Here is a 10,000-nt window from a genome sequence, read left to right on the forward strand (position 1 = left end):
TGAAGGCACTGGAGCATGCCCATGGCTGGACCTAGGGAAAACCTTAAAGAGGAACTTAGGACAAACAAAAGAAGCCAAAGGAGGTGATAAACAATGTTCTCAAGGGCTATTAAAACACATGAATTGCTAGTCACATGATCAGGATCCAGATTCGTCACCTTAGACTGCGGAGTTGTCTTGGCAACTCTACTAGGCACACATTCATTTTCCTGACATACCTCAGCAACAAGCTTACCTTTGCCCATTAGAGAACTGTCAGGGTCCTTCAATTCAACCTTGTCTAGATCACCTGAGGTTGATAACACAGACTCACCCTTACACTGCACCTCACTCCACACAATCTTACCTGCTAGGTCATTACCCAAAACGAACTGGACGTTGCTAACTGGCAAAGAGCGACAGACCCCAACAAATCACTGTCCCAGAGACTAAAGTTGACTTTTAGGTTGACTCTATGCAGTGGAACACAGGTAAATCCTGTTTTGATCCCTCTCACTAAGACACGGTTACCTGTAGCGGACCTGTCTGACAGTGGTAGCACACCTTCCAAAACAAACGACTGTGCAGCACCAGTATCTCTTAAGATGCGCACAGGAGAACATTTCTGCTGGCCAGGGACTGACACATAGCCATCGCTGATAAAGGGTTCATACCCAGATCGCTTCTGCCCACTGGGCTTACAATTTGAGGAAATCAAACCCACAGTTTTTGCGGTCTTCCTCTTAAGTATTAGGCAATCTGCAATGACATGGCCAGGCCTTTTACAGTAAAAGCACGACTGTTCAGAACTCTTCCTTCCGAAAGGCTTTTCTCGGTGTGATTGGAGATGCAGAACTTTCTCTCCTTTTCTCTGGAAAGTTCCACCAAAGTTTGACTTTTTACGGTAACCTCGAAAGCGCTGTCTATAAGCCTCGGGCACAAGCTCATAAGCTCGCAAAATAGCATTTGCTCCTGGCAAAAAGCCAACTCTTGCATACGAAATTCATGATCCTGTTTTGAGCGGTCAGGGCCTTTAGGAGTCCTGGGCTGCTCAGGAGGATCTTTCGCTTTTATAGGATTTTCTGGTTTGGGAAGAATTCCCTTCTCGACTAAGCGTGAAGTCAGAGCAGATATTACTGTGGACTTCCCTTCTCGACTAAGCGTGAAGTCAGAGCAGATATTACTGTGGACTTCGACTAAGCGTGAAGTCAGAGCAGATATTACTGTGGACTTCCCTTCTCGACTAAGCGTGAAGTCAGAGCAGATATTACTGTGGACTTCTCGACTAAGCGTGAAGTCAGAGCAGATATTACTATGGACTTCCCTTCTCGACTAAGCGTGAAGTCAGAGCAGATATTACTGTGGACTTCCCTTCTCGACTAAGCGTGAAGTCAGAGCAGATATTACTGTGGACTTCTTGCGCTTTTTCTCTGACGAGAGCTCAACTTCATAATTAGCTGCCAAATCAATCAATTGCTCTAGTAAGGGTTTCCATCAAGGATGCATCAGGATTTGCAATTCCTTGACAGTCGTCATTGTGGCAAAACCAAATTAGTTCCCATTTCAAAAGGAAACTAGTTGAGTTTTAAACTTTGTACCCAAAAGAAACAGTTGTCAAAACACAGGAGTTATCAAATCAGTACATCAAACTGCAACAAAATTGCTATATGCAATTAAAACTTAATTTTACCTAAGTGGTCAGCAGCGAGAACAAAGACCACAAACAAAGTGCGCTGTTAACAAGATATGCAACCACAAACGCTCAAAAGGTTTAGGAAGCACACATCTAACTAAAGCTATAACCTGCAAAGAGGTTCAGTGAATATAACGAAGCGTTACCACAAAAATTAAACTTCAACAGCGAAGTGTTACAAAAGCAACACGAAAACTCAAAAAAGCTTTTAGCCTCACTCAAATTTGCAAAACCAAAAATGCTAAATGGAACAAAAGTGCACCAAACTGAGTCAGTGGAATCCCAACCTCCCTAAACTGAAGCTCTCAACCTGGCTATCTTCTGGCCGTACTGAGCTCGAGGCCTCTTTGGACCCCCTCCTCAGATATTGCCCAAAAAAAAAACAGTGACGCAGCTTCCCAAGGAAATTCCACCGAACCAGTGCAATGCACTTACCTTACTGTTCCGCACACTTGCAAAAATCAATACCAATTCACAAAAAGCGAATTCCAAGATATTCGTGACAGGAAAGCCAATCAGGAGTATCCCGGAAGAGCCCCCAAATTTATGTTACAGACCTCAAAGAAAGGTCCTAACATAAATGTAGAGACACACCAGAGGTAAGGCTCAAAAATAGGGATTTATTAGATCGTCAACAATGACCAAATGCATTGTGGTTCTCAGAGAACGCTCCTCTGCATGTGCTCTCCCCTGGACTGCAGAGGTACGGGTCTTATAGAAGCATGCCAGGGTTAATTGGAGCAGGCCAGGTGTACCGCATCACAGGTTAATTAATCAGGCACCTGGGTGAAGGCAGAGACACAGAACAAGACAAAGCACAAAATAGCCAGCAGGGTGTGCCAAAAATTACCCCCAAAGTAAATCAAGAAATTTGGGGTTCGTAACAGTGTAAAATGTCACGTGTCAGTTGATGAATAGTCTTTAGCGTTAAATGTCATGTCAGTTGATGAACAATCTTTAGTGTAAAATGTCACGTGTCAGTGGATGAATATCCTTTAGTGTCCAGTTTTTTACATTATTACATTATGCTGTTCTGATGCTGATTGGATAATGCTGCTTGATGCTGATGCTGATTGGATAACGCTGTTTGATTCTGATGCTGATTGGATAATGCTGCCTGATGCTGATTGGATAACGCTGCATGATTCTGATGCTGATTGGCAGGCTGGCGCTTTGGGGCGTTGCTGGGCCGCAGTGGGGCGTTTCCTAGCGACTGTGCGGTTCCCGTGGCAGCGCCGGACTTCCTCAGTGTCCCCGCCTGGAGGGGGGCGGAGCCGCAGGATCAACAAGGGGGCGTGGCTACATCAGGGGCGGTGGCCCTCGCCGTCGCCTCCAGCATGGCTGCACACGAGCTCGACCCTGCCCTCCAGGTGTGTGTGTGTGTGTGTGTTTGAGCTCGTCCCTGCCCTCCAGGTGTGTGTGCGTGTGTGAGTGTGTGTGTGTGTGTGTTTATATACAACCATGCCATAATGACTTAATGACCCTGGCTCTGCTGAAGAAATGAGTTGTGATTGGTTAGCCAGTGGAGAAAATGGGTTGTGATTGGTTGATTTTGCAGATGGAGGCTGAAGGGCTGGACCCACAGCAGGAAGAGCGCCTTCTTCTGGATAATCAGTATAACATGCAGGAGTTTGCCAAGAAGTACTTTAGACAGGGAACAGGAGGACACAGGTACACACATACACACACACACACACACGCACGCACACACACACACACACACACACACACACACACACACACACACAAACACACACACACACGTACAGTGGTGCTATCAAATGGCCACTTCAGTCGCACATTACGAGGCGTGAAGCTGCGTGAAGCTTTAGTACCACTTTCAGCCACTGTGCGTCGCTCTGCCACTGTACATCGCTCTGCCTGCCGCCCCTTCTGAAAAAGCTCGATTTACCTCGATTTAGGCTACTTGGGTATGGCTTAAGGCTTGACTACAAGGTGAACGGAAATCGAAATCGAAATTTGCTGTCTACATTATTGTCAGTGTTGGGGTAACGCAACTACGCAAATCAAAACAGTGGTGTGATAATTGAGCCAGTAGAGAAATAACTGTTCAGAATTAATCTGTAGCCTTGGGTAGGCTTCTGCAGCGTTTTTAACAGGCTACGCTATAGAGGCTTAGACAACTATGACCCACGTTTTGGTTTCGTAAAATAATTTGCCCTACTTCTTGACTGCAATGTAGTCAATTGACTGCTTGACATGTCATTTTTATTTTTCTGTACAATAAACAAATACATCTGCTTTATGCCGCAGAATTACATTCATATTTGGAACTTACATAGGCCTAGTCCAATGCATCGTTACACTACGTTAGTGTTTCCCAAAACCATAGTAGCAACGAACGTTCGCAACCACTATCGTAAAGTTGTGTAGTTACAACTACACCTCTCGACCTGTGGTAGAATGCTAGTAGAAGCATAGTTCCAGGGATCTTCATGTCAAAGACGTCACTGACGCCAGTTATTTGTTTGCAAATTTATAATTATAAATATATTTAGGTTTCTAATTGATATTTACACTTCTAACCACCATACATCCATATTTAGATAGATAGATAGATACTTTATTGATCCCCAGGGGAAATTCAAGATGCCCAATATTTTAAAATGCCCAAGGCAGAAAATACATAAAGTAAAAGTCAATTTGCAGCCATGTGCACGTAAGTAAAAGTCACACACCTGCAGATAATAATAAGGTGGTGCGCACTTTTTGACGAGTCAGCTGAGAATATGTAGCCTTTGATTTTCATGGGGGGGGGGGGGGGGGGGGGGGGGGTCCTTGTTAGTTTACGCAAACCAAGCCAAGAAGGCTGATTCTGATTTTGATAATAATATGATCTGCAAAAAAGATAAACTTAGGTAAACATCGATGTCAATATTGTTGTCAAAATCTCAACCCAGATTCGAACTCTTGGACAGGGGACTGGTAACTGCTGTGCAACGGCGGCTGTCATCTGCCGGCCTTAACGCAATGCGCCACAGAAGTATGTGCAGGTGCCCGTTCACGTGCTACTAAACGTCATTAACCACCTTAGTCCAGACTACTGAAGTTTGGAAACTATCATGGTCCAAACTTACAGTACTACCGGTATGTCAGTACGACAGTTTTTGGGAAACAGTCGTAACTTACATGTTGGTTAGTTGAACGATGCATCCTGTTATTAAAATGCTAAAAAGTGGGGATATCACATGCCAGTTGCCTCTCCCTTCAGTGCTATGACTCGTTCGGCTGTGAGCTTGTTTCGCCAAAAAAAACTCTATTGCAGATATCAATGCGTCTTTGTTCATGGGTTTGGCCTAACAGCAGAGGCTTAGACAACTATGACCCACGTTTTGGTTTCGTAATTTGCCCTACTTATTGACTGCAATGTAGTCAATTGACTGCTTGACAGATTATTTTTATTTTTCTGTACAATAAACAAATACATAGCTTTATGCCGCAGAATTACGCACTTGGCCAGCCTATAGAACGGGCACATTTTGGAGAGAATAGAGAATGTACGCACGCAAGAAACAATGTTTAATGCATTAACTCAAAACGTCAAACCTTTTCTAAACAATACAAACAGAAAGGATGCAGCAGGCAGCAAATATAGAAGAGTCATTTCCAGTGGAAGAACAAAATGCTGAATGAAGCCCAAAGATATGAAGGCATATCTGGCAAGTTGTTATTTTTTTTAAGATGTAAATGGTTGGGCTATAGGCCTAGTTTGCAAGAAGGAGACATAAAGCGTGAGCATGCCACACTATCCACAGCTGTGGTAGCGGGGGGTAGGAGGATTACTGTTAGCGCAGGATTTATATAAAATTCTTCAACAGAAGGCCTGCCTCGAATGCAGGCTTGCCCAAAAAAAAAGGCCTGTGGTTTGCGCAGCCTACAGTAAGTAGGTCTTAGTGAGTTAGGAGTCCTCTAGACTTCTTTTAAGCCTCAGAGGTTGGGGGCAGGGCCGGATTAACAATTCATTGGAACAAATGTCTGATGGCCCCCCCTGCCCCCCAGCCAACGTGAATCGGGCGGTCAGTTAATAGGCCTATCTGTGAGGCCAAGCCTCACCAAGTAGCCCGTTTGTTTACAACTAACATTACATTTAATTAAACTGCTTATAGGCTATGCAGAAATAGTTTCAACATTTTGAATATCAGTGTCGGGTGAATGAAGAAATGCCTTATGGCTGAAAGCTGCTTGGGATCCCCCCTGTCAAGCAATAACCATACAAAAAGTTAAAAACAGATGACATGATGCACGTCACTGACATAATGCGCAAATAATATAGCCTAGATATTCCAATATATTCGAATACATGTGTTTATTTTAGAGGGGATATTCAAACGTCATTTTTGAGCAATTTTGACAGCCCTAGTCCACTGTAGGCTACTCCAATCGTCTATTAACACCTCCCACCTAACCCCGGTGAGTGGGGGTCGCTATAATGCGTGTGAAATAGCACCTAGAGTAGCCTATGCGAAATAGCCTTAAAATCGTTCCGGTGTTGTGTGCCTTCTGGTTTCTCCACCTACTGGTTTCCTTGCGTGTGCATGCGCTGCAGCAGTTGTCAGACATTCACAAACAAGTTGTTTTAGGCGGTTTGAAGTCGCTTTTCATACGCCATGAGCGCTCGGCTACATTACAGCCACTCGGACAAAAGACATGTAAAAAATATATGTTTTGAAAACTAGCATTAAACTGGATTCGATCCCGCAAAAGCAACACACGCGTGACTCTCTCCATCCTGATTCCCTACTCTTTGAGCCATTTCATATGTTACGCAAAACAATTAACTATTGCTATCTGAAACAAGGGGTTGTCTCTCATCTACAGCAACTGGTTACCTTGGGCTGCTACAGTCGTCAGTGCACTGTGCACAGTAGGCCTATGCTACTCTTTGTGGTTGATCAACTAAAAATAAAAGATGTATTTGGTGATGACGTTATTGTAGGCCTAGTAGACCTAAATTCTGAGAAATTAAATGGTACGAGAAACGATCTACATAGCGCACAGTGTTGCGCGGTCTGCCCGAAATTAAGCGGTCGCCCGCGGAATATTTTAATGATATTCGGGTCATTTGCGGGCGGGTCAGTTAAAATTAATTAAATATATATTTTCTACAAATAGGCCTACTTAAAATATCACGAGAAGGCTAGCATCAATACAGTAAAGCATCAATACAGTCAACAGTAGTCAACAGTAAAGAAGCTGAAGACGCGAGTTAATATAGGATATAGGACAAGGGCGTAGGTTTGGTCTTAGCTTTGGTGGGGACACATTCACAACTCCTTTTGTCACAATACCAACATTATTGTTTCAATACCAATAGCAAGTGAAGAATCTCGATTTCGATACTATTGCGATTTTTTTTAAATTTTATTTGGTTTGTGTGATTTGTGAGATCATTCACATCAGTGGCAATCATAGAATTTGATTGACCCTCCACACACACACACATAGAAAGTGATGGTTGTCATAGGCTATTTTGGAATTCATATAAACTATAAACTTATATTGTTAATTATTTATAGTATTTTAGTATTTTATGATCTGCATGATTACTAATATCTAAACATATTTAGTAATTTGAATACATCATATTGATATTTAAATTATTAGGCTACACTTGTCTTTAATATCATCACTTGTGGTGTGTAAATCTAATTGAGTGCTTGTCACTTTAAGAGGAACGTGAAAGTCTCACGGTTTTAGGCTAGTGAAAAATAGTTTTGCAAGTGCAAGGATATGTGGATTCAATTAATCATGTTTGCAATGTCATTAGATAAAATAAATGTTCAAAAAACTAACAAGTCAAAGAATTGTTTTTTTTCTGGAATGAGATCATAGAAGAGATAAGTGTCTCGCAATGTTCATTTCTATGAGTATGGAAATGCAACAGTTTATCTTTTATTTCTTTGCATTGTGCAGGCTACATTCACAAATACATTAGCGTACATAAACAGAATATAGGAACAGGAAAATGTCTCGGATCCATTGTTTATTGCGACTACAAGATTGGTAGCCCAATTAGCCTAACAGTCAGTGATGGTGACTTCTATTCTGTGCCTATATGCGACTGTCCGTGCGGCACACCCTTAGCCTATTAAACATGACTCCTAACTTTGGCTGGAAGATTACAGAAGCTAGGTTTAGCTGTGACAATATCCTGGGTAATATCCTAACAGCTAATGCTATTTTACACAGTAAAATCCGCATTTGAAAGCCTGGTCACCAGTTGCCAGTTTGTATGGCTAGTTATTTTGCCTAGACTGAATAATGAAAAAGCTTCGTATTTTTGGGTGGCATAGCTGATCTACAAACCACAAAAAGGGGCAAACATGTATGCTGAAGGGCAAAGGGAATATCCCAATGTTTTACTCTGGCCTTTTATGGGATAGGCTATGTTTTGGCAGACAGCAACTTACCATTGTCGTTTACACACACCCGCTCGCTTGACTGCCAGTAGCCTGTACGGTGTTCATTTTAGGACATCCTCAGACTCAGGTGTCAGACTCAGAAAAACATTGGTCATCTTCAGACAAAACTGCCTCAGCGTCAGAAAAACCTCTGTCATCTTCAGACAAAACTGCCTCAGCGTCAGAAAAACCAGACTCAGATGTCAGACTCGGAAAAACATCTGTCATCTTCAGACAAAACTGCCTCAGCTTCAGAAAAACCAGACTCAGATGTCAGACTCGGAAAAACATCTGTCATCTTCAGACAAAACTGCCTCAGCGTCAGAAAAACCAGACTCAGATGTCAGACTCGGAAAAACATCTGTCATCCTCAGATAAAACTGCTTCAAACCAAACTGCCTCAGAAAAACATCTCTAAGGAATCAGGTCTCAGAAAAAATGCTGTCAGAAAAAGTGGAGTCAGGTCTGGTATTACATCATGACATAGCACATTTGTCTTTATGGGGGTTTGGGAATAATGATGTGATGATAATGATGCAGGTTTCTTACAGGTAGGTAGTGTACAACTGGGAAACGGTTAGCAAAAGTAAGAAATAATGGTCCAGGTGTCGTTCTGGACTTTCGTGGTGGAAAAATGTTTAACCCACTTTTCCCTAGCTCATTGAATGTACCGTAGTCCTACGAAAAACAAATTATTTTGCTGTATGTAGTACGTAGCTTACTCCGGTATGTGCCTTACAGCAGCTGCTAATGTTACTAGCGAAGTGAGGTTAGCTAAGTTACATACATGGATTTCCTACAATGTGTATACCATTGGATCACTTTCTACCTTTACTTATAATTTCTACATCTAACCAAGCACCAAATATAACATGCCAGTGACAGAATGAATGTATTAAGCATAATAATAAACTCACCGTTCTGTATCCGTCGTCTTCTTCTGTCCCCACAATAACTTTTCATTTGAGACTTTTTTGTCTGACTCTGTTTTTTCTGACAGCGGTTTTTCTGAGACCTGATTTTCTGAGACCTGACTCCACTTTTTCTGACAGCATTTTTTCTGAGACCTGACTCCTTAGAGATGTTTTTCTGAGGCAGTTTGGTTTGAAGCAGCTTTATCTGAGGATGACAGAGGTTTTTCTTACGCTGAGGCAGTTTTGTCTGAAGATGACAGATGTTTTTCTGAGTCTGACACCTGAGTCTGGTTTTTCTGACGCTGAGGCAGTTTTATCTGAAGATGACAGAGGTTTTTCTGACGCTGATGCAGTTTTGTCTGAAGATGACCGATGTTTTTCTGAGTCTGACACCTGAGTCTGAGGATGTCCTAAAATGAACACTGTAAGCCTGTGCTTTGACACTCCGTGCGTGTAGCGTGCATGTCAGATAGCCCCTCCCCCCTCCCCCTCTGTTTTTCAGCAAATCATATGATGTTTCTTGTAGCCTAATGTTGTGCTGGCTGTCGGAATCAGCAGCACAAATGAGTTCGCTAAAATATTGGTGTGGACAATTTTGTCATCTTAAAATATTGATTAGGACTAGTCCTTAGCGTCCCACCCTAAATCTATGCCCATGATATAGGATATAGGCTATGGGAAATATTGGGAAAAGTTCTTAAAGAAGATGACAGTAGTACAAGTTATGGTCTATGTAGGCCTACTTCTTGCGAAGCCATTTAAAAGTATGACAGCCAAAACGGGCAGCCTGCAGGAATAAATGTTTGTTTAAACAAATAAATTAGTTTGTTTTACAGAAATGGCCTACTGTCACACTGCATGCAGGCTATAACCAAAATCACACATTTTGTAAGTAGGCGGGTCGGATCGCGGGTCGGGTATAATTTTGTCCTAATTAATATTCGCGGTCCGAGTTGCGGTCGGGTTGATTAAAATATCGGGCGACCGCGGGC

The 10,000-nt window shown here is 42.5% G+C and overlaps 1 protein-coding gene across 1 annotated transcript in view; it reads left to right on the forward strand.

The window, feature by feature from the left end:
• Positions 1-10,000, forward strand: part of myo15ab (myosin XVAb) — a 143,526-nt gene that overhangs the window by 102,290 nt on the left and 31,236 nt on the right. The window contains exons 51-52 of the mRNA XM_042103536.1: positions 2,837-3,058; positions 3,244-3,343. Coding sequence (XP_041959470.1) covers positions 2,837-3,058; positions 3,244-3,343 — 322 coding nt within the window. The remainder of the gene's footprint in view (positions 1-2,836; positions 3,059-3,243; positions 3,344-10,000) is intronic.

Source organism: Alosa sapidissima, chromosome 9 (assembly GCF_018492685.1).
Source record: "Alosa sapidissima isolate fAloSap1 chromosome 9, fAloSap1.pri, whole genome shotgun sequence".
NCBI classification, from domain to species: Eukaryota; Metazoa; Chordata; class Actinopteri; order Clupeiformes; family Clupeidae; genus Alosa; species Alosa sapidissima.